A 24,589-nucleotide genomic window follows, 5' to 3' on the forward strand; every position below is an offset into this window, starting at 1 on the left:
TTTCTGGAAAAAAGGAGAAATACAGCATTTTTATTATTTGGGAACCTGGCATTTGTTTCTCCTTCAAATTAGGGAGATGTACTTTTCTCTCTTTGTAAAAGGCCCTGCCAGCTTCCGAATGACACTCACTGTGTCCTACAGATGATGAGACACAATGGCCCATTGTTGAAGAGGATGGAAACCAATTAACAATTGAGGATAATGGGAGAGCCCTCCATATAATGCATTGACCCTAAATCACAAAACATGCTAATCGTTAGAAATGAAACAGACTGCTGTTTATATTCCTTTTCAATGGCCAAGTGTGTAGTAAACTAGCTTTGTCCTTGGATTGGAAATTCATAAGCATTGTTTCATAAGTTGTGTTTATCAGATGTAAATTCAATTTGGTTATCACTCAAGGAATCTGAAACTTGAGTTAAGTTCCCTGTTTTACCAGGTACTTCAGTTCAAGTGTAGATACCCTTCCCAACATTTGTGGGTTGCGATTATTGCTTTATCAGAGGGAATGGTGATAGGGATTAAGGTTAAGAATCTAAGGGCTGGGGTTGTAGCTGAGAGGTAGAGCGTTTGCCTAGCATGTGTGAGGCACTAGGTTCAATCCTCAGCACCATATAAAAATAATTTAAAAATTATTGTGTCTACCTATTATGTCTACCTATAACTAAAAAGTAAATATAAAAAATGCCTTAAAAAAGAATCGAGGAGTGTGATAAAGTTTGATGGTTTCTTCTATGAATATAAAAACTGACTTTTTTCCTCCTGTTCCTTTAGGTCCTGTGGAGCATGTTCACCTCCGAGTTCCATTTGTTGCCATAAGAAATAAAGAGGTCAACATCAGTGCCGTTGTGTGGCCCAGTCAATTGGGGACACTTACCTATTTCTGGTGGTTCGGCAACAGCACAAAGGTTTGGCTCTTCCTGATCAGTATCAAATGACATGTGCTAAGTGCTTCTGGGCTCCAGATTCTTCAGAGGAACTGGGGTCACTGGGGGTGCAGTAATGAGAAGTATTTCATGCACTGAGAACCCATATTTGAATAAAACAGACCTCCCACATCAAGTTCATTATTTTCACAAGGAAAGTTTAATTCTAAGAAAGAGTGCTCCATTTTGCTTTAATTCTGGCCTTTCCACTCACCAACTATATATTATCAAAGAAGTTACTCAGCCTCTCTGAGATATGTGGTCTCAACTGTTGGATGTGAACCATAACCCAAGTACATATATGGAAATTAAGTGGGATGACACATGTAAAAGAATCCTCTTCAACTCCTACTAGATGTTTGTTCTGCACACCTAACCTTCTTAGGCAAGGTACTAAGATCACCATGTCTCAAAGTAAGAAATTAATGGGCAAATCTTTACAGATAACTTTACAGATAACTTTTTACTCCCAGCAACTGGTGAGGAAGAATTACCACAACTGTATGATAGAAGCTGGAAGTAATCAGGCTGAAGACTCCTTGATTTAACTAATCTTCTTGATGTTCTTCTCTATTCCTAGTTTTCTCTTCCCTTAATTTTTTTTAGAGCACTTTTAGGTTCTCAGCAGAATAGAGAGGAAGCTACAGAGATTTCCCATATAGCCTTGTCCCCAACAAATGCATAGCCTCCCTCATCATCAATATCCCTACCATTCTGGTGCATTTGTCACAACTGAAAAACCTATACTGATCCATCACCACCCAGAATGCCTAGTTTTCATTGGGATTCACTCTTGATGAACACATTCTGGGGGTTTGTACAAATGTATGATGATATGTATCTACCATTGTAATATAAGACAAAACAATTTAACTGCTACCTAGTCTTTCTCCTCCTCCTTCCTTCCCTTGTAATTCCTGGTCATTGATCTTTTTTACTGTCTCTATATTTCACCTCTTCCAGAATGTCATGTGGTTGGAATTCCATAGCACATAGCTGTCATAGCTTTACAGATGGGCTTTTGTCACTCAAGTTTCCTTCCTGTCTTTTCATGGCTTCATAGCTCATTGCTTTTTAGTGCACAATAGTATTTCGCTCTCTGGAAGTACCACAGTTTACTTATGTATTCACTCACTGAAGGACATCTGGGTCACTTCTGAGTCTTGAAAATATAAGTAGAAGGGTTATAGACATCCATATTCAGGTATTTATGTAGACATAAGTTGATAAATATCAAAAGCATGATTGCCAGTTCATATGATGATAGCATATTTGGTTTTTTAAGAAACTACCAAGCCAGGAGCTGGGATTGTGGCTCAGCAGTACAGAGCTCGCCCGACACGTGCGAGACCCTGGGTTCAATCCTCAGCACCACATAAAAATAAATAAGTGAAATAAAGGTATTGTGTCCAACTACAACTAAAAAAAATATTTTAAAAAAGAAAGAAACTACCAAACTGTTTTCCATGTTTGGAACATTTTGCATTCCCACTAGGAGTGCTCATGAGAGATGCTCCTCAGTGTTCTGTGGCGTCACCTTCTGTATTTTGGCCATTTTTATAGGCATTTGGTGAAAACCCATTGTTTGACATTCCATTTCCCTGATGACATAGCATATGGAGAATATGTCATATTCTTATTTGTCAGTTATACATCATCTTTGATGAAGGGTCTTTTAGAGCTAGATTCATTCTCTTTTGCATGTGGATGTCTAGATATCCAGCACCATTTTATGAAAGAAGTATCTTTGTTCTGTAGTGTTGCCTTTGCTCCATTGTTGAAGATCAGATGAGTACATTCTTTTCTTTCTTTTTTTTCCAATAGTTTATTCTTTTTAAATTTTAATTTGTTATAGATGACAACAAACAGAATGCATTACAAATCATATTACATATATAGAGCACAATTTTTCATATCTCTGGTAGTACACAAAGTAGAGTCACATTCTTCATGTCTTCATACATGTACTTAGGGTAATGATGACCACCGCATTCCACTGTCTTTTCTACCCCATGCCCTCTACCTAACCTTCTCTCCCCTTTTCAGCTTTGCCTTATCTAGAGTTCATTTAATCCTCCCATTCCCCCCAGCACATTGTGAATCAGCATCCTTAAATCTGAGAAATCATTCAGCATTTGTTTTTTGAGGATTGGCTAATTTCACTTAGCATTTTATTCTCCAGTTCCATCCATTTGCCTGGAAATGCCATTATTTTATTCTCTTTTAATGCTGAGTAATATTCCATTGTGTATATAAACCACATTTTCTTTATCCATTCATCTACTGAAGGGCATCTAGGTTGGTTCCACAGTTTAACTATTGTTAATTGTGCTGCTATAAATATTGATGTGGCTGTGTCTCTGTAGTATGCTGTTTTTAAGTCCTTTGGGTAAAGACTGAAGAGTGGGATAGCTGGGTCAAATGATGGTTGCATTCCCAGTTTTCCAAGGAATCTCCATACTGCTTTCCATATTGGCTGCACCAATTTGCAGTCCCACCAGCAATGTATGAGTGTGCCTTTTCCCCCATATCCTTGCCCACACTTATTGTTGTTTGTATTCTTAATAACTGCCATTCTGACTGGAGTGAGATGAAATCTTAGAGTAGTTTTGATTTGCATTTCTCTAATTGCTAGTGATGATGAACATTTTTTCATATATTTGTTGATTGATTGTATATTCTCTTCTGAGAAGTGTCTGATCAGTTCCTTGGCACCAGTGTCACACTGCCTTGATTACTGTAGTATAATAATATATCTTGAAGTCAGTTATATTTAGTCATTCAACATTGTTCTTTTTTAATGCTGTATTGAGTATTCTGGGTCTTTCGTCTCTCCATATAAACTGAAAATAATTTGATAAGTTATTGGGAATGAATCAGATTTATAGATCAAGTTGGTAAGATCTGAAATGTTGACAATCTTAAGGCTTCCTCTTAATGAATATAGAGTATCTATCAATTTATTTATATATTCCTTACTTTCTTTCAACAAAGTTTTATAATATTCTTTATATAGATCTTGCACATATTTTGTTAGATCTGCCTAAGAATTTTATTTTTGGCAATGGTAACATAAATGATTTGGGGTTTTTAATTCAAATCCCACTTGTTTGTTACTGGTATAGAGAAAAATGATTAAATTTGTATGTTAACTTTGTATACTGAAACCTTATAGCCAATTATTCATCACAGGAGTTTATTTCCTCTTAATACTTAGGATTTTGTGGCATTTCTTTTCTTTCTTTCTTTCTTTTTTTTATGTTGAGAATTAGCACAATTTCTTCTTTAAATGTTTAGTAGAATCTATCTGTAAAACCTATCTATCTGAACCTTTGCTTTCTCTATTACAAGGTAATTAACTACTGATTCAATTTCTTTAAAGATATAGGCCCATTTGGATTTTAGGTTACATTTTGTGTGAGCTTTTGCAGATTACATCTTTCAAGGAATTGATTCATTCTATTTAGGTTATTAAATTTATATGCTTAGAATTGTTCATTGAACTCCTTTATTGACCTTTTGATATTCAGGGGATCTGTAGTGAAGTTTTGTCCTTCTTTAGGGAGATTGATTTGTTTGTGTATCCTCTCTTCTTTCTTAGCCTAACTAAAAGCATATCAACTTATTGATTTTTTAAAGTACTAGCTTTTAGTTTTATTGATTTTGTTTATTGATTTCCTATTTTCAATTTCATTGATTCCTGTTCAAATTTTATTTTATTTTTCTTCTGGTTGCCTTGAACTTAATTTATTTTTTGTCTAGTTTCCTAAGGCAGAAGCCTATATGATCAATTTTAATTCTTTCTTGTTTTCTAATATATGTCCTCAATGCTATAAATTTTCTTCCAAGCATGCTTTTACTGCATCCTGTACATTTTGATAAGTTGTGCTTTCATTTTCATTTTGTTCAAAATACTTTTTAATATCACCCGAGATTTATTTTTTGATTCGTGTTATTTAGAAAGAAGTGTGTTGTTTAAAATCCACATATTTTGGCATTTTCCAGTTATCTTTCTGCTATTGATTTATAATTTAATTTCATTGTGGTTTGAAAGAAGACATTAGATGATTTTATCCTTTTAGTTTGTTAAAGTGTGTTTTATGGCTCAGAATGTGGTCTACCTTGGTGAATGTTCTGTGTCAATTTGAGAATAATGTGTATTCTGCTGTTTTTTGATTAAGTAATCTATAGATGTCAACTATACACAGTTGATTGATGAGAGTCTTGAGTTCAACTATGTCCTTATTGATTTCCTCCTTTCTTAGTCCTATCACTTATTTGCTTATTTAAGCTTTATTTAGTGGTAGCCCTAGAATTGAAATATACTTTTACAATTAATTCAAATTTATAATAAGTAACATTGTATGTTTCCATGGTTAGTCTGAGTACTTAATAATAAAAAACAATCATAATTCCTCCCTTCTGCTTCTTGTGTCACCAATGTCAGTCATTTCTCTTAGGTGTGTGTAAGTATATAAGTTATTTGAGTAAGCATATTCAATCAAATACATTGTTGCTATTATTGTTTTGAATAAATTGTTATATGTTTAATAATTTAAAAAATATTTAATAATTAAAACAAGACACATCATCATTATTTTACCTTCATGCATTCTTTCTTTGCTGTTGTTGATTTCTTTCTGTGGTTCAGTTTCTGACCTACATCATTCCCTTCTCTCTGAAGAACTTCTTTTAATAAATCTTGCAGGATAGATGTTCTGACAACAAATTCCACCTATGTTTATTTGAGAAAGTTTTTTTTCCTTCAATTTTGAAGGATAATTCTTCAAGGTACAGAGTTAGAAGTTTAGTGGGTTTTTTTCCCTCTTAAAAAAAACAAACAGATTTGTGGGGGTTTTCTCTCAGCACATTAACTATGTCACTGTCCAATCTTCTTAACCACATAGTTCCTGAGGAGAAACTGGATGGATGTTTCTTTTCTTCTCTCATTGATAAAGTGTTTGGTTCATCGTTCTTCTTTCAGGATTAAAAAAAAAAAATTCTGATCTCCTGTAGTTTGAAAATGATGTGCCCCGATGTAGAATTTTCAGCATTTCTCTGAGCTTCCTTTGTCTCTGACTCATCTGACTTTACCTTGGAGGGATTCTCATTACTGTTTCAGATATTTCTCCAGTTCTTTTCTCTCTTTTCTTTCTGGTATTCACATTACATATATATGTACTTTTTGTAATTGTCCCACATTCTTGTGCTGGAGCAGGGAAAGAGAAAAAGGAATCATTTTACAATACATCCGTGCATCTGGCTTTTTTTTTTTTTTTTTTAAGCCTCTCCTCACAAGAAATTGGGCACAGTGAATATGGATAATGTCCTCGGTTGTTTTTGTTTTCTTTTCTCATTTTTTTTTGTTCTTTCCTTTTCATCTTGGAGGTTTCTATTGAGATATCCTTGACATTAGCGTCTTTCCTGAGCTGTGTCCAGTCTACTAACAAGCCCATCAAAGGCCTTCTTCATTTCTTTTACTGTGTTTCTGACATTTTTTTTGTTTATTTCTTAGGATTTTCATCTCTCCATTTACTGCAGCCGGCTTTTCCAGGGTGTTGTCTACTCTATCAGTTGGAGCCCATGGTTGTTTTAAATTCCCAGTCTGATAATTTTAACACCTCTGCCATATCTGTCTCTGATACTTGTTCTGTCTCTTCAAACTGTTTGTTTGCCTTTTAGTATGCTTTGTAACTTTCTTATAGCTGGACATGGTGTACTGGGCAAAAAGATCTGCCATTAATAGGACTTTAGTAATGTGGTCATAAGGTGTAGGGGAAAGAGATATTTTCTATAGACCTATAATTAGCCTCAATATTTTAATAAGCCTGTGACTCTGAATTATGCATATCACAGGTGTTTTATGGTTCCCTACCCAAGGAAGGATAGGTTGGGTAGAGGGAGCTAGATTTAGATATCTCCCTTCCCCAGGGCAATTAGATTATGATAAAACCCAAGAAGATTAGGCTTTCATTTACTAGTTTCTTTTGAGGGCAGGCCTTTTTTTTTAAGTCAGAATATGTTGATGTATTGAATAATTGTTCTTTTTATCTTTCCCTGACACAAGGAAATTTTTTTTCTAATATTTATTGGGAGAATCTGGTAAGCTCCAAGTTATAGTGGTTATAAAATTTGAAAAGTTATAATGGCCTCCTGTGACTGACTGATCCCTCTAGAGTTTGTAATTCTGATACTTGTGTTTTCTTTGAAAACTCATGATGTGGTTGGTAGTACTTACTTGGGAGAAAAAAATTAAGTAAAAAATAATCTGAGACAGCACATCAGATTTTGAGATGCAGGATATAAAAAGAGTGGAAACAAATATCTAATTATTGGTTAGTAATGAGCAGAGAGAACTTTGTCCCTAGCCTCACCCCTGAGTATTAAAAGTGGGGCCAATTCAGCCTTGATCTTTCCTAGGGAGGCAGCATTGTGCATGAAGGAATCATGGATCTTAAGAACCAATCAAAGATTCATATAACTCAATCAAGTTATTTTTTCCAATAGGTCATTCACTTATTGTAAACTTGAGAGAATAATGCCTATCTCACCTTGTTTTTTGTGAAAATTCTGATTATATATTTACTTGTACACACTATGTTCTTAGCAAATGCATGATTTTAATTATGTTCTTGAAAGTTATTTTTAGGATGGGTTGATAAAAGAAGAGTATTCATGGACCTGGGGCCTCTTTCAGTTTGCATTAATTATGTCTTTTGCCTTTAAATTATTTTTTTAGTGTAAATTAAGTTCTTAGTGTGGGTGACCAATGCCTTTGCATTTCTGGGATTATTATTTCTCAGTACAATATATAGGCAGGGCATTTAGTAAGATCCCTGTTTAGTGTAACAGAGAAGTGAAGTTCTCTGTGCAGTATATGCAACCCAAGTCCAAACACCTGATTAGTTACACAGCCATAGCTCAAGTCCAGGGCTCCTAGTTCCCATCCACCAGGCACTGTTTCTCAGTTCCAGAACCCATTCCTGCAACACTACGTCATGGACCTACCATCTTTCTTCAAAAGCAAGAGATATAAATAATAAATAGGAACTAGAAAGTCATTCATGGAAAAGAGTTTGGAAATAGGAGGATTTAAACTTATTTCTCTTCTGAGGTTGTGACGGTTTGGCTTCTAAATCAAGGAATTCTTTTCCATCCTTTTCTGGTCACTTACCTTGTGATCTTTACTGAGAGTCTTCTGTGTGCAGGGGCCCCAGTTCTTGGCTATTACCAATACAGTGATGTACTCAGCAACTGGCGAGGAAGACACAAGGTTCCTCCACTTTTCATTTGAGTGCTGATTTTAAGAACTGAAGTGTGCCATAAAGGGTTTAACAAGTATCTGATTAAAAAACATACAAATGGACAAAGCGATTGAGGGTTCTACTTTTTATTTCCCTAATAATTATCTGTGCCAACTTGAATAAATGACTTGATCTCTGTTTCCTTTTGTCTAAAGTAATGATACTAACACCTAATACATAGAAATAATTGAGTTATTAATTGAACTCTCTCATACACACAAACACCCACACATTTACACCTTATTATGAGAGGGTGACTTTTAAATTATGTGTTGGCATTATAGTTTTATTTTGGTAATTGATGACCAGAGTTGTCCTTTGATTAGGAAGTTCCAATCTACAAGTTGGAGCATGAAGTACCACACAGATACCCAGTCCCTGAATGTCTTTATAGTCAGTTTTGTTCTCAAAGAACCAAGATACATGATAGGCAGTAGAATAAAATAGCTTCAGAATAAGACAAATTTAGGTTGGAGTCCAAACAGATTATTTTTTGCTGTATGCCTTTAGTCAAACCATTTAATTTTCTTGAGTCTGGTTTTATTAATTGTAATGTTTGAATAATAACAGTAGCAAGTGTAATTGATTATTGCAGTGAGGATTAAGTAAATACTATTATGTGAATCATTTTGAACACATCTAAGCAGTTAGAAATATCAGACACGGTTGTGCTCATCATTGGCACTAATAGCATCTATATCTAGGTGACAAATCTGAATTGGTTATATGGATTACATTCCTGTCTACAAAATGGTTATTTGCTCCATTTGAAAGGAGTATATTTTCAGTGCTTTTATCTAACACCGTGCCAGAATTATATCAAGGTATCGGTGTATTGTGCTCAATTATTGATCTAGCGAGCACCATATTTGACTGGCAAAGAAATGAATGCCCTTGGGTGTCCTGGTGAGTGCTGTGACTTTGGAGCTATTTGATTCCCTTTGACTAGTAAACTGGCTTGTGAAAGGAAAGGGTCCAATACTAATTTTAAATGTTTATTCCTAGTACTGCCTTTGTATTAGCTTCTCAATATGTATTATTTAAGCATCAGAATTTCACTGATGAAGGAGAAATTATCACCTTTTACAGAGAATACACAAATACACTTAGGCTAATAACCTTGCAAGGTAGTGTTTATGGATGGATATTTGTATATGTGTGAGAGAGGGCATGGGGAGAGACTGTCTTGGTGAAATGGAAAGGTTTAACCAAGTGGTTGGAATTTTAAAAATCTATTGCTAAGAATGAATTGGCCCCTACTTTGTAACTATGCCTTGTCAGGTAGAAGGGCACATATAACATTATTCCTACCTTGAAAGCAATCACATTCCAGAAGAGAAGGTGAGATAAATATGCATTCAGTAATTGGTGAGGAGGCGTGAGGTATAAGCAAATAGGAAAGAGCAAGCATTCCTGAAATCCAGCTGTTGGATTTCATACCTAAAGGCCTATCAGTGGGGGAGGTGAACTGGCATCAGTACTTACATGGATTTTTTTTCAGGAACTGTATTTTGCACTAGATGTTGTGAGGAATACAAAACAGTGTAAATTCTATTTGTTGCCTTCAAGAAACATATTTGGGAATATGAGGTTAACATTCAAGAAAAGACACTAGAAGGCGAGGCAGTAGGAATGTACTATTCTTGACCAAGTCAAGCAGCCTGGGAAGTGATGAATGTGGGCTTTGTGGGTCACGGAGTGAGTCATGTATGAAATTGGTCCTAAGCTGGCATTGAAGGAGCAGTATATTTGAAGCATAGAGGAGAGGGATCTATTTGTAAAGGTAAGGCTTTGGGAGTGGTTGTGTTCTGTGTGGGCTAATCCAGCCAAAGCAGAAGATTCAATTGGGCAGAAGATGGAGGAAAAAGCTGAAAGATGAGAGGAGAGGATAGATGGCTTTGAATGTCACCAGTCTATGCATTTTGCCATAGAAACCCAAATTTAGTATAGTATGAAAAGGGCTAGAACCAGATACATTGCCAGCGATACTTTATGCAAAGATTTTCTGGATATATTTGTGCATGTGCATTTGAAGGGGGGACAGGACAGTTATTTTTTTACCTGAGTGTTTTCACATTTATCCCATAGTATTAACAGTTTTAAGGGCTATTTTGCTGTATTTCTTCATTATCTTTGCATATATTAAAGTATTTTTACATAGTTCTAAGCATGTGTTATATATTTTGCCTTTTTGCTTCATAAGATAATCCCCCTTCATACATTGCCATATAAGCTGTTTTAAGTAAGGCAAGCATTGTGACTTCATAGTCTTTCCGATTTGGGAAAGGCAGCTTTTATCAAGGTGTACATTCTGAACTGTGGGAATTTGGCAATATGCAGTAATTTTTGTTGGTTTGTTTTTGGTACTGGGGATTAAACTCGGGGACACTTGACCACCATCGCTAGCCTTCTTTTGCATTTTTTTAGAGATAGGGTCTCACTGAGTTTCTTAGTGCCTCACTTTTCCTGAGGCTACCTTTGAACTCGTTATACTCCTGCCTCAGCCTCCCGAGCCACTGGGATTACAGGCATGCACCACTGTGCCTAGATGGCAATATACAATATTAATATGACTTACTGTTTCTGGGAAATTGGTGTAGTCTGCATCGAAAGATTTTCCTATGACTCCCTGTTCCATTAGTTAAGTGGAAATCTCATAACTAAATAGTTTCTCAGAGCCTTGTTGATTTCTTGTTGGACTCAGTGGATAACAGGTTACCTGTTGCACCTGAGAGATTCTCAACAGGGAGGATATAACCCACAGCTGAGGCTGGGCATGAGACTTTATTCTAAGGGGCTTCACTGTGAGTTGGCCCTGCAGCCTGCACTAAGCAGAGAAAGAGAAGTCATTCGGCTGCCTGCTGGATTTGTGGCACTCTGAATGGTCAATTTGCTAGGATTAGCAGAGGTCTGGCTTAATAAATGTGTCTGCTTGCCTAATAGATTTGAGTAAATGAACCTTAAAATACTTGATTTAATTTAGCATTGGGCACCCGATATCAGTGACCAATGAAGAACTCAAGAATCCTGCGGAGGGTTCCTACTTTGTAAGGAAGGTGAATTCAGCCATGATGCCATAACCACTGATGAAAAACAAAAGCAATTTGGAAAACAAAATTAGCTTCTGCCATTTCCCCAGCACAGACGTCTGCGGCCTGCCACCCGGAGACCAAGCGTTTGCATTGAGCACAGTTTGTTTGCTGTGGCTCTGAGCCCTGACTGGCTGGCAGGATGGCCTGCGCTCCCCACCTCAGCTGGCATTCCCTCTGTCCCGCAGCCCTTCCTACTCACTTGGCCAACCATCTCCTAGGGAAGCAGCCAGATGGAGACAAGATCAAATCTGCTGGGACAGGAGGAGTTCCATTCCTCTCAGAGTAGGCGCCCTGGCCAGGCAGAGCACCACCACCTGAGTCTTGAGATAAGAAGAGTGTGCAGGAAAAGGGGCAGAGGGCCATGTACGCCACTCAGAGCTGAGGAGGATGGCGTGAAGGGGTGAATGTTTCCTAAAATCTCTCAAGGGAGACAAACGTCTGGTGATGAGAGGTGGGGTGGGATAAAGGACATCTTAGCAAACCAATATGGAAGGGCAATGTGGTACAGTCAGGGTCAGAGAGTCATTCAAAGGAGTCAGGGAAAATAAAATCACATGGATATTCCTTGGATAATTTTTTTCCTAGTATTTTATTATGAACAATTTCAGACATACAGTGGAGCTAAAAGAATTTTTCAATGAGCATCCACATATCTACCACCTGTAGTCTGCCATTAACAGTCTGCTTGTTTGGTCACATGTCGATCTATCCATCCATCTCTCTTTCTAGATTTTTTGATTCATTTCAAGGTAAATGTAAGAAACCTATATACTTTATCCTAACTGATTCAACTTGCAAATTGTTAAATAGAGTTCAAGATTTCTTGACATACTTTCTCCCAGGTGAGCATAAAACGAGTAATAAAACATTACTTCTCTTGTAGATATAAATACACTTATACACATGTGTACATAAAATACCTCGTTATTTGTTCTTTTCTTTTCATTTATTTTCCTATGGAGGAATTCCTTGCCTATTTTCAGTTTTCAGCTGTCATGAATGAGCTGCTGTGAACTTTTTCAAATTATTATTTTGGATATCTGTTTTCTCTTCATGAAATTTCCAGAATGGCAATTGCCAAATCAAAAAATGTTAAAGGATACAACCTCTTTGAAAAAAAGTTCTTGCAAATTCTTATAAATCTAACTTTCTCCTACATGGTTGTAGTGTTTTGCATTCCTCTGTATGAGCATTCTAGCTTACTCTCTGTATGTTGTATGAGAGTTCTAGTTTACTCTTCCCTCTTCAGCCTTATTCCTTATTATCATTTCAAAATGTTAGCCATTCTGCTAGATGTATGGATGCATTTTGTTTTAAAGATTGTAACCAAGATAATTAAGCAACTTCTGATAGATAAGCTATGACCAGTAGAAACTAAATAGTTTGCCTAAACTTAGATTCTCCAATGCTGAATAAAAATCATCACCAATCTTTAAACCAATCCATTTATTTAACAGATAAAGAAGGCTAACAATGGGGACCATTTTAACCAAGGTCATTTTATTAAACATTAAACAGAGACAGAGTCTGAAGTCACTGTTCTTGTCAACTAGAGATGGCAACCATCTGGTACCCACGTTATTCTCTCGTTCCATGAGATAGCTCAACTAGACTTCACAGGACTTAAACAGTCATGGTGTCACGGTGCACATGACAGACCTACTTGCACCTCATCCCTTATTTAATCCATCAGGACATACCCTGTGTGCATCATCAGGGAGCCATAAATATTGATGAATACCTGAACCCTGTGGCTTACCCTTAATTGAGGAAAAGAATGTGCCTCTTTATGTGCTCCTTTTCTTCTTATTATTTAGCAAGCGGAGAAGAAAGGGTGTCAGAAATTTAGGGCAATATCTCTAATTCTGCTCAGCTCTAACCATAAGCCTGGTCATAAAATAGAGCTATAGAATTTTAAAGCAGGGAAAAAATCAAATTATTGTTTCAGGGGCTCAGTCAAAAATTGTGATCTGGAATGAAATTTAAGCCTTGCAGAGGAAACACTACCTGAAAGTTGCACCTTAAAGCTTCTGTGGGGGCTCTGTGCTGGCATCTAGCCATGCACGGGTATGCTGGGTGAGTGCTGGTCCATGTCCACTCCTTAAAGTACAGCTCTGTGCACTCTCCAACCATCTACATTATTATTCTCTATCCAGTTGTCCTGGCACACAGAGAAGAAAAGCAAGTCCGCTCCTCTCTGCTTGTGGAGTCTCTTTATTTATCAGCTGCCTTAGCTCAGTCTCCTACTGTTATGTCTTACTTTCCAAACAAGAGAGGCCTGTGCTTTCAGATGACCACTGGATAATGACTCTTCAATCTCAGGATCTGCCTTTTCTCTCCAAAAAGCACCTGCTCTTATCAAGATCCTAACTTTCAGAGGAAAAAAGCACAATTATGGTACTTTTCTTTTTATCTTTGAGATGTCCCTATCTATGATGATCATCAGGAAAGACAAAAGGAAAAATAAAAGATTAAAAACATGATCACAGATATGCATGTTTATATATTTTCTAACCTACTGCCTTATGATAGAAGATACATATAATAAAATGAATAGTCAATAGCATGACTATGCATCCAACTTACCTGTTATATGAAGGACAGGTGCTGAGGGCAGGTGATACCAAATAAGTAAAATGTGATCACTCTCCCCAAAGGTCACATAGTCCAATGGAAATCAGAATGAAAACATAAGTGTCAGCAGGTACTGGGAAAAAAGAGTAATGATCTCTTCCTTTTGAAACACATTGCGAACACTGCTTCTGCCTTCCCCTAGGAGAAAGAACAGAGTGACATAAGAACTCATGAGTGTCCAGTCTTACCCCCATTTCTCTGGATTAGCATGTTATAATGTGTTTCATGTCTCTTAATATTCATCCAGGATCCTGAAAGAATCATTACAGTTTTAGGAAGTTGTATCAAACTGCCTCCCACCCCACCATTTCCAAGTTAGGATCACTTGGGATCTATTCTGCTATGCAGATCTGTGTCATTCCGAGATTTACTGAGAAGGAAGGAAACCTTCTATCCCTCAGAGAATTAAATGGGTGTTGTTACTTCTCTTTCCTGCAGCCCCTCATCACCTTGGACAGCAGCACTTCCTTCACATTCCTGGCAGAGGGAACCAACACCATCACTGTCCAGGTGGCTGCTGGGAATGCCCTCATCCAGGACACTAAAGATATTGCAGTTCATGGTGAGCCCTAAGAATTGTCTTCGGATGCCTCCTCCTGCCCAGCCAACTCCCTGTAACCACCCTTGTAGCAGTCACTGGCTGTTAGAACCTCCCCCCGCCTAAGGAAAATGAAGGAGGTTCACAGAGTCATTAGGATCTACCTCCTAATTTGTTCCCAGATAGAGGATTCAGGCTTTCAGGAAAGGAGATCACAGGCACGTATGTGTTTTCCACTGCAGTGTGTGTCTGCATTACAATCTTTTGGGGGTTCTCATTAGACAGATTCATGTATCATAAGATGAGAGAATGCTCAGCTGGAAGACTGACATAGAAGGAGCTAGTGCTGATGTCCTGCTGAGGTATCCACAATGCACATGCAACACCCATTGTCTGTGAGATGGGACCAGTGATTTCCAAACCTGGGGGAGTCATGATCCCTCCCCTTGCAGAACTCACAGCCCCAGTAATGAGATGGCCTACCCAGAACTGATGTATTTTCTTGGTTGTTGGGGGTTCTAACAATATTGCCTGGAAAGGCTTGATTATATGGCTAAGAATATAAGCTTGATGAAAGTGATAAACGGGATCCCCCTTTTCTTCTCATTCTTGCAGAACCACTCCTAATCACTAAATTTATTTTAAATTAAATTGACTATGCTACCACTACCACATCACACAACCCACCCCCAGCCCCCTGGATATAGCCACTATCATTGTATTTTTATGGAAAGTTGTACTAAGGTATGTGAGCTCTGACTCAGACTATATTTCTTCAGGCTCATCTAGGTGAGTTGCTTTTCCTACCTCTCTGTAAATCTGCTGCTCAGTCTCTTTATTGGGTACATAGAAGTTTTATTTTAAATAAACATTTTTATTGGAGTATAAATTGTATACAGAAAAAATATATGGACCACAAGTGTTTAGCTTCATGAATTACCCCAAAGTGAATAAAGTAGTAGTACTCCCCAACCAGGTCAAGACATTGAAGGTTACACACACCCTAGAGACAAGATTTTAACCTACTGTCTCATCCTCTGAGGCAGTTTCTAGCCTCCATCCCAACCCAGCCCAAAGGGTTAGTGCCTTTGGTTGGCCCTGTGTGACAGATACCACCTATAGGGGCACAAGTCTCTTCCTGGAATTCCATGCTTGTGTTTCATTCCATTACTACTCTTTATGAGAAGAAAAGCTTAAGATCCTAGGAACTGAAAATACCAGCAGAAGCAGAAATCTACTTCCAACTCTCAAATTCCATTTCATTTCAGAAGCCAAGACATAGACCGAAAATAGGATTTATAGTTGAATCCTCAGGAAAGAGCCAAGCCTTGCAGAGCCCCTTACCCTCCAGACCCCCTCTCTTCTCACTCTGCCAGCCTCACTTGCATATTTCTTCTCCTCACAGAATACTTCCAGTCCCAGCTCTTGTCCTTCTCTCCTAATCTGGATTTTCACAATCCTGACATTCCTGAGTGGAGGCAAGACATTGGCAACGTCATCAAGAAAGCCCTGGTTAAAGTAAGTTGGGTTTATCTTTGTTTAAGTTTGTGAACAAGAGAACTTGATGGAGTCGATAAGAACTGAAAACACTATTCTGCAGATAGATAAGTTTTGTTTCTCTATAAAAAGAGAGAAAGAGGGAAGAATGGGTGGAGTAGAGGGGAGGAAGGAGGAAAGAGGGGAGAGAGAAGGAGAGGATTAGAGAGTTCAGTCTAGTGTTTAAAGATGGAAATTGACCCACTGCTTATCCAAACATTTCTGAGACAGGGGCTTGACCCTTTTAAAGGACTAGTGGATGGACCATTCAGTGAGTCTATACTAATAGCATGCACTTAGGTAGATCTTTGACCATGAATAGATATTCACCAGATATTTAGAATCACCAGACTACCCTTGGCCATACATGGCTCTCAGGAGGCTACGGGCCAGGAAACAGCATTCTACCAGGGAGACAGAGCTGAAGATTTAACCCAGGGTCACTACTGCCTTAGAGAAAGTAAGAATTCTGTTAGCCTCTGTCAGAACTAGGCACTAGAGTCTGACAAACAAAACACAGTTAGTTCAAATGTAAAAACATGTCTGATGTGTAGTGTGTAACCAGAATCCCCATGGAGTATAGAGAAATGTATGATTTGTACCAGCCAGGGAAGTGCAAGCCTGACATGGATGGATTTGTGATTCAACAAATGCTCATTGAACTATTGGAATCATTTTGGAGGGCATATTTGAGCTCTGTTTTAAAGGATATATGTCAGTTAACAGGGAGGGGAAAGCATCTTTCAGGTAGCATGAAAACCATGGACTTCTGAGGTGTATGCCCGGTTGGGAATTGGCATTGAGTTTGTGTCCTCAGTCTATTACTTAGGAGAACAAGCCTGGCTAAAGTTCTTCAGCAGTGGAGAGTGTGAAAAGTATTATTTTTTATTTAGGTAACAAGATGTTGTCAATAGGTTTATATGTCAGGCTCCCCTTCTGGTGGCAATGCAGAGGAAAGCCTGCTGGGAAATCAGGAAGGGTACAGAGTAGGGGAAATATTTCACCAAAGATGACCAGTTAAAAGGCCACTGCAGTACTCAGATACCTCAACCAGGAATAATAAGATCCTGAAAAGGAGTCAAAGCCTACTTAGGAAGTTGAACAGTTAGATTACTGATTAATAAATGCAATGAGACAGAGGAGAAGCCTTTTGGTTACTAGAGAAAGTAGGAGATGGCCTTGCATTAACCAAGATAGGGACTGTTTAGGAGAAATATACTCAGGGAACAATGATGTTTTTATGAGTTTGGAGCACATGAAAAATGTTTAGGTAAAGAGCACAAGAGAGTTGAAAATGGGAGTCTGAAAGCCAAGAAGAGGGTCATACCAGAGGCAGAGATTTTGGAGCTGAGGCCTAAGGGGAGCGGGGTCAAGGAAGTCATGACTGCTCATGCTCCCAAGGGAGAAGTGAAAGACCCCAGGAAAAACATCGAAAAGGAGCAGCCTGCATCAATGAGAATGATATAAAAACATTCCTGTAGGAACTGACTACAAAAGGAACATTAAACCTTTTATTAAAAGATTGTTCATAAGAAGAAGTGAAAAAGAGACTGCTATGTGTGCTGCCTTCTCTTCATCTGTTCAGGCTGCTGTAAGGAGACACCATAGACTAGATGGTTCATAAGCAACAGAAATTACTTCTCACAGTTCTGGAGACCAGAAAGTCCAAGACGGAGGCACCAGCCTATTTGATGTCTAGTAAGAGTCTGTTCCCTGATTCAGAGATGACACTTTCTTACTGGGTTCGTGTGGTAGAAAAAAGGCAAAGTAGCTCTCTGTGACCTCAGTGCACTAACTCTATTCACAAGGGCACCACCCCCATGACCTAATCACCTTCCAAAGGCCCCACCTCCTAACTCCAACACAGGAGTGGCCAGGTTTTAAACAGATGAATTATAGGAAGAGACACAATCAGATTATAGCATATGTTTTTTGATTATGAGGCACCCAAATTGGGCAGCATTTTATAGGGTTGCATTTATTAAAAACTTACACATTTTTTTTAGAAATAACTTGGTAATTACAATAATTACAGTAATACTACTAAGTAATAATAATTATCTATGTCATTGATGCCTAGCCCTTAAGTTTCATGAGGACAAATCACTTGCATGTCCCTCTAGACAGGATTAAGTGAATCTAGATGCATAGTTCCAAGGTTCCTGACTGATGGATGCTCTTTGAGATGATTCTTCCTTGAGACAAGGGGTCAAAAGCATCACACTAACCAAGACATGGAGAGGCTCCTCCTACTTGACTCCATTGTGTAGTTCTCAACATTTGGCTTCTTCTTCTGGTCTCCTGAGACTTGCTACCCCTGGCTGGTTAGGATAAGGTCTTCTACCCAATGTACTCGGTCACTGAGACTTCCAGCTACTCCAGGGCATGCCTCAGAGCAGGACAGTGAGGCATCTGGTATTTCAAGTGGATGCTTCTCTGATGGATGGGATTTTTAGGCTTCTGGCTGCTGCTTCTTATTCTCCTATAGGCTGGCTCTCTTGCTTTTGTTTATCACATCCCTGAACGTTAACTCCAATCTGGAAGCCACGTTCCAAATAGGAATCAGAGCTGAGCAAGTGGGAAACGACCTATCCTCTGCTTCTCTATTCAATTCAGCAGCTATTAATTGATTTTCTCCTCTGTCAGGGATCTTTCAGAGCAGCTAGGTGGCCTCAAAGAACTCCAGGAATGTTTGGGCAACAACACACTAGGAACCTATCGGGGGCAACACTGTACCAGATAGATGTAATCACATATCACAGTGGACATGGTCCCTGTTCCTGAAATGTGATGGGCATGATGATGGGCAACATGGCTTCAGCACCACAATGAAAATACAAATAACCTGGACAGAAGCAGCCCTCAAATGGATCAGCCAGCTTTTCTTCATTCTGCAGCAAAGTCAATCCATCAGGCATAGAAGGGCTCATTTTCTGGGTTCAGAAATGGCCCCCAGATTACAGAAGGAGTCTGGGTTTTATACTTTACAATGTGGGTGAATTAATCATTGGAGACTGCAGATGTGCTGTTTGGCCAGTTGGGAACCTACTTGTGCAGGTTAAAATTTCAATTCAGGAAGGCAGTTGTAAAAAGTTTGAAACTCATTGTCACTGGGAACAGCTCAGAACTTGGTGTTCACTGCTTATCTTCCTTCCTCTGGGACCCCTTGATACCTGGAGCTTCACTATTTGCTTTTCTCCTTCCAGGACTCATCTGCAATGGGAAAGGGTAAGAGTCGAAGGCCCAGCATTTCAGTATCACCTCTTCCCTTTTAGGACCCATTGTGGTTGGGAAGGGGTAAATGTTTGCTTTTGGTGGAGATGCTAGGGATGAACCCTGGAAGGAATGAAAGTTTGCTAATTCCCGCCTCCTTCCTCCTGAGCCACACTGTCCCTCCATTTTTTTTTTCCTGGGGGGTAGGTGGGAATTGTCTTTGAAGGACCTAGGTTGGGAGGCTGAAGTGGAAATCATCATAGGCAGATACAGTCACGGGAAACTTCTAGGAGGAGGTGGTAATTCAGCTGCATCTAATTATCACTCATATTTGTATGATTAGAAGAAGCAGAGTCAGCATTGTTCTGGACAAAAGAACTTCAAGAGCCAGGAGCAGTGGCACAGGCCTGTAATCTTAATAGCTTGGGAGGCTGAGGCAGGAGGATTCAGAATTCAAAGCCAGCCTCAGCAAAAGTGAGGTGCTAAGCAACTCAGTGAGACCCTTTTTCTAAATAAAATACAAAATAGGACTGGGGATGTGACTCAGTGGTTGAATGTCACTGAGTTCAGCCTCTGGTACCCGCTCCATGCACCCCTCCCCCGCAAAAAAAAATGACCTTCAAGAGACACAAAAGAAAGAATAGCAGTGGACACACTATTTGTTTGTTCTCACTTTTTTTTTTTTTCTTTTCTCTTTGGTCTCCAGGAATTTGCCTTAAGATAGAAGCTAATGTTTAGTTTTTTATCACAAAAACAATATGATCCTTTTATTAAACACTCAGGAATAGAACAATTCACTCATCATCTCAGCCTCTTAACTTTTAGTATTCGGGGATCTTTTTTTTTTTTTTTTTTTTTTTTTCAGTACATTTGTATTTTTATAGACTTGTAACCAAAGGAAATAGACCAGAATGCAGCCATCTGAAGTGTTTTTCCATGTTGCCTCCTGGTGCTGATTATCATCTTAAAGCTAGAATAATATTGTATCAGGTGATTGTACTGGAATTTACTTCATGTTTTTTGAATATTTGAGTTTTTCCTCTTTATTTACTATTCAATATAATGTCCTACTTTTTCCTGCCTATGGCCTTTCCCTACATTCTGGATCACGTCTCAGGACTCACTCACAAAGTGTTAAAGCTACCAGATGAAGGTTATGCATGTTTTCGTGGACTTAATGTGAGTCTTTTGGAAAACAAATTGGTGATATGTATCAATTTTTAGTGCTGCCAGCAAGAAATGAGGCAGCCTCCTCTGCTGCAGCCACGCCAACATTAGCCATTAAACTTTTTTAAAATCCTGCTTTAAGAAGTGAAAACAAGTAGTGCTCGGCTATTTTTTAAATTTGCATTTTCCCGTGTTTGTGTATAACTGCTTATTCCTCATTTGCAGCCAGTCTGTTCATGTTTTAGCCAGAAGCCCTAGTCCTTAGTGCAGAAAAAAAAAATGGAAAATATGGGATTGCAAATGCTCCCAGCAATGTTTTGAAGATCATTTATAATACTATTTTAGTTTCAGTTAGAAAAGAAAAAGAGCATAGCAAGAGGGGAAACTAATAACTCTTTACCTAGCAGTTTTAGAGAACAAGAGAAAGCAAGCCTAAGATGCTGAATTTAAAACATCCGTACAAGCCTCAAAGCTGTGTGTCCTCTGCTCCTGGCTGCTATTTGTGCACGTCTCTCCCCAGGACCTCACTCTTTTGTCTGCATACTTTGCAGGTGACCAGTGTCCCAGAAGACCAGGTCCTTGTTGCTGTGTTCCCTGGCCTCCCCACCTCAGCAGAGCTTTTTATCCTCCCACCCAAGAACTTGACAGAGAGGAGGAAAGGCCACGAAGGAGACCTAGAACAAGTAAGTGAAAGCTGGGCCGGGACACTTGCCCGCAGCCCAAGCTCTGAGGGGCATAAGTTGTTTCCAGCCAAAAAGGGAGAGAAGCTATCACCCATTGACCCACCAAGGTGTAGCTCTTTGCCCCAACACCCAGGGTTTGGAAGAACCAGCCATCAGTCTTGCCCAGAATGAGCAAAATGCAAATAGCATGGAGCACTCTGCCACACCGGAAGGAACAGCACCTCTGAAACAGGGACACTGACCTTGGCACCAAGGTGAATGAGCCAGGTGGAACTGAGTTTTCCAATATGGTGCCCCTGCACTTTGCTCATATCTCCCTACAGTGACTCATCCTGGTATGGCAGAGAGGTGACAGAGAAAGGCGTACAGAGGCGAAGGGCTTTGAGTTCCCCTATGTGCTCATGGAAAAATATGTTTCTTGTCTTTAAACTGTGCTGGCTCTGGAGGTCTAGTTAATTTAAGTTTCCCTTCTGGAGAGAGAATGAACTGCTTTTAAACATGTCTCTTGGAGAGAGATGGATTGCCTCATCTTGCTTTGACTAAAGAAGCAGTATTTCCAAGAGGGAATGTGATTCACTGTCTTTATCAAATGGGCTCTTGGTCCTGTGATCTGCGCATCATCCTGGGAGCAAAGGAGGGGCAGATCTCGAGTTTCTCCCTGCCACTCACTGTTCCTATGGGGGTCTCATTGGCTGTACTTTGTGTCACCCTTCCCTGCCTTCCCATGGTGCTAAATCGGGGAACGTGAAAGAGAGCAAGGACCAGGCTGCTGAAGGTCAGTGTGAATCAAACACGTTTGCTCATGTGTGCTGTAACCATTGTACAGACCCTTCTGTGTCCCTCAGGTACTCACCTGGCCCAGCTGTCACCCATCATTACACCCATCCACAGCCTTGAGCAGTATAAATGGCATTACAGTCCACTTCTATGGAAGAAGAAACAGTTCCCTTACATTGCAGGGTTGAGTGTTGAAGTTGGCCAGAAATACATTCAGCTTCTCAATGCACACATCACTTTTATAAGACCTCTTTATTCTGAAATAGCAAGTGGCATGTGTGAACTATATTTGGAAGCTACAATATCCATCCATTTAGATAAATAGGTAATTACGGTGATGAATAGCAGCTGTGATATTAAGGCGCATACAGCGAGATAAGAGTTAGGGACAACAGCCTAAGTCCGCCTCAGCTTTCATGTGGGAATTACAGAGTGATTAAATCGATGTTATGTGTTCTGAGACTTGCTGGAGAAAAGTAAAGAGGAAAAATTATCCCATAAAAACGAGGCAGCTTCTGCTTTGATGTTTGCCTCCCATTGTCTCTGAGATGGAAACGAGGGAGGAGTGAGCTGGGGATGTACGTGCCTGCTTTAATCCCGGCAGGGTCCTCGGTACCCTGTGCGTGTTACTTGATCAGATTAAAGAGCTAATGATGAGTTGACTTTCTTTCATTGGAACCCTCAACAGGTCTGGTTCTGAAGGCAGGGATGAAAGAGCGCTGAGCAAGGAGTGGAGTGGCAAGCCCCCATCTGTCTGGGCTCTACTACACGGGGCCACCATGGGCACACCACCTTCTGCCTCTCCCCTCTCCAGCATAAGCAAATGATACCACTCACTTCATTGGCTGCACAGGGCTCTGAGGGCTGGAGAAACAAGTTGATAAAGATGTTCCCAGAATGAACGTGGTCATTTTTGGTCAGTTCACCCATGAAGGAGCATTGTCACATTTCACAGCTTTCTCTGCAGCCTCTCTCTCTCCTTTCTTTCAGATTGTAGAGATACTGTTTAATGCTCTAAACCAGAACTTGGTCCAGTTTGAGCTGAAACCAGGGGTCCAGGTCATTGTGTATGTCACACAGCTGACATTAGGTGAGTGAGTGTCTGTTGGGAGTCAGGGGGACATGAGTACCATGCAGAGAAAAGGAAAGAGATAATCACCCAAAAGCTTTGCCATAAATGCCTGAAAGTTTGGTGTTGTAATGAAGCACTTATTTGACAGTTCAGAAAGATTAATCATGTGTCTCTGGAGGAGTTCCGAGTGGGTAGCAGGAAGACTTTCTTAGGAGTGCCTTTGCCATCAATCTTGTTTGTTAATGGAGAAAGCATACGATTTCCTTGGATCTTGACTTGATGTATTTACTTAATTATTTTTTCTTTGCAACAATTGGAATTGCAATGGATATTCATTTGGACTCCCTTAATTTCTTAGATTCTATGATCCCATGAATTTTAGTGGGAATGTAAGATCAGAAAACTTTAGAATCATCAAACATCCAATTTAAAATGTATGAGTCTGGTAGAAATGGAGACTAGCTCTACTTGGTTGATTTATGAAAGGAATAAAATGCATGTCACAGTGAGTATTTGCTGCTGGCTCTCTTGTTAATCTAAGACTTCTCAATGTACAGGCTCCATGTGTGTTCATCCAGGGGTGCTTCACCAGAACCTTGTAGAGGAAGAGAGTAAAACATGGCTTTAGTGTTTAGCAAAGTTCCCAGTGGACTGCCACATTGGCACACAGGCTGTTGCAAAGAAAAAGCACACAAGTCCTTCTTCTCCCTCATCTGGACACACTTTACTCAATTTATATCAAGAATGGCAAGGTGCCCCAGGCACAGCCAAGGAGTTCACTTTCCCTTGAAATCTGTGATCAAGGGCACCATTCTCATTTTTGAAGCCAGGCTTCTTGTACTCAGATTGCATGCAGGGTGATTGGGGACTGGACGTAAGGGTGGAGAGCAGATAGTTGGCTGCTTGGCATCTGCCCAGTTACTAACTTCCAACTGAGCATTCCTCTTCCCTCCTAGCTCCACTAGTGGATTCCAGTGCTGGTCACAGCAGTTCTGCCATGTTGATGCTCTTGTCAGTGGTGTTTGTTGGCCTGGCTGTGTTTTTGATCTACAAGTTTAAAAGGTATGTTGGATTTTCACTCACTTTATCTCAGGACCAGGTTTACTGCAGATGATTTTTCTGTTAACCAACTTTCCTAAACTCATCTCAAGAGTCTGTCCTTAATTCTCCTTGAAGTAGTGTCTGACATTGGGGGAAAACAGGAATGGTTGGGGTTGAGGGATTATATGGTTTTAAGAATCTGACTTCTCTCCACTTTAGAGGTATATGGAGTTAGGCAAATAAAGGCTAGCCTTGACATCCATTTACTCTTCTTAATAGAAAAAGTGTAAGAAGTTTTCAGACCTCACACAGATTTTTCAAGTGAGGTCCCAAGTACTCAACAGACCCTTTTATGCAGATCAACACCCATTCAGAGTGGTTAAGAAGAGACATTGCAGCTGAAATCTGATATGCATATGGACAGACACACATTCATTTTCTTTTCTCAAGTTGTAGCCATCCCATATCTCTACTTAAATTTGCCTTCAACCTTTTCTCTCTTCTTCCTTTTTCTAAGGAAATTTATCAGGGAAACTAAACTCAGCATGTGTTCAGAAATCCTTTTTAAAGCCCACAGAGGGGAGATATAACAGGGTACTTACTGAA

General features: G+C 39.4%; 1 protein-coding gene across 1 annotated transcript in view; it reads left to right on the forward strand.

Annotated features, from left to right (window-relative positions):
• Sorcs3 (sortilin related VPS10 domain containing receptor 3) overlaps window positions 1-24,589 on the forward strand; it is a 567,524-nt gene that overhangs the window by 537,443 nt on the left and 5,492 nt on the right. The window contains exons 20-25 of the mRNA XM_076834163.1: window positions 775-908; window positions 14,395-14,518; window positions 15,900-16,012; window positions 20,962-21,093; window positions 22,861-22,960; window positions 23,899-24,004. Of these exons, the coding sequence (XP_076690278.1) occupies window positions 775-908; window positions 14,395-14,518; window positions 15,900-16,012; window positions 20,962-21,093; window positions 22,861-22,960; window positions 23,899-24,004 (709 nt within the window). The remainder of the gene's footprint in view (window positions 1-774; window positions 909-14,394; window positions 14,519-15,899; window positions 16,013-20,961; window positions 21,094-22,860; window positions 22,961-23,898; window positions 24,005-24,589) is intronic.

Source organism: Callospermophilus lateralis, chromosome 15 (genome assembly GCF_048772815.1).
Source record: "Callospermophilus lateralis isolate mCalLat2 chromosome 15, mCalLat2.hap1, whole genome shotgun sequence".
Lineage (NCBI taxonomy): Eukaryota > Metazoa > Chordata > Mammalia > Rodentia > Sciuridae > Callospermophilus > Callospermophilus lateralis.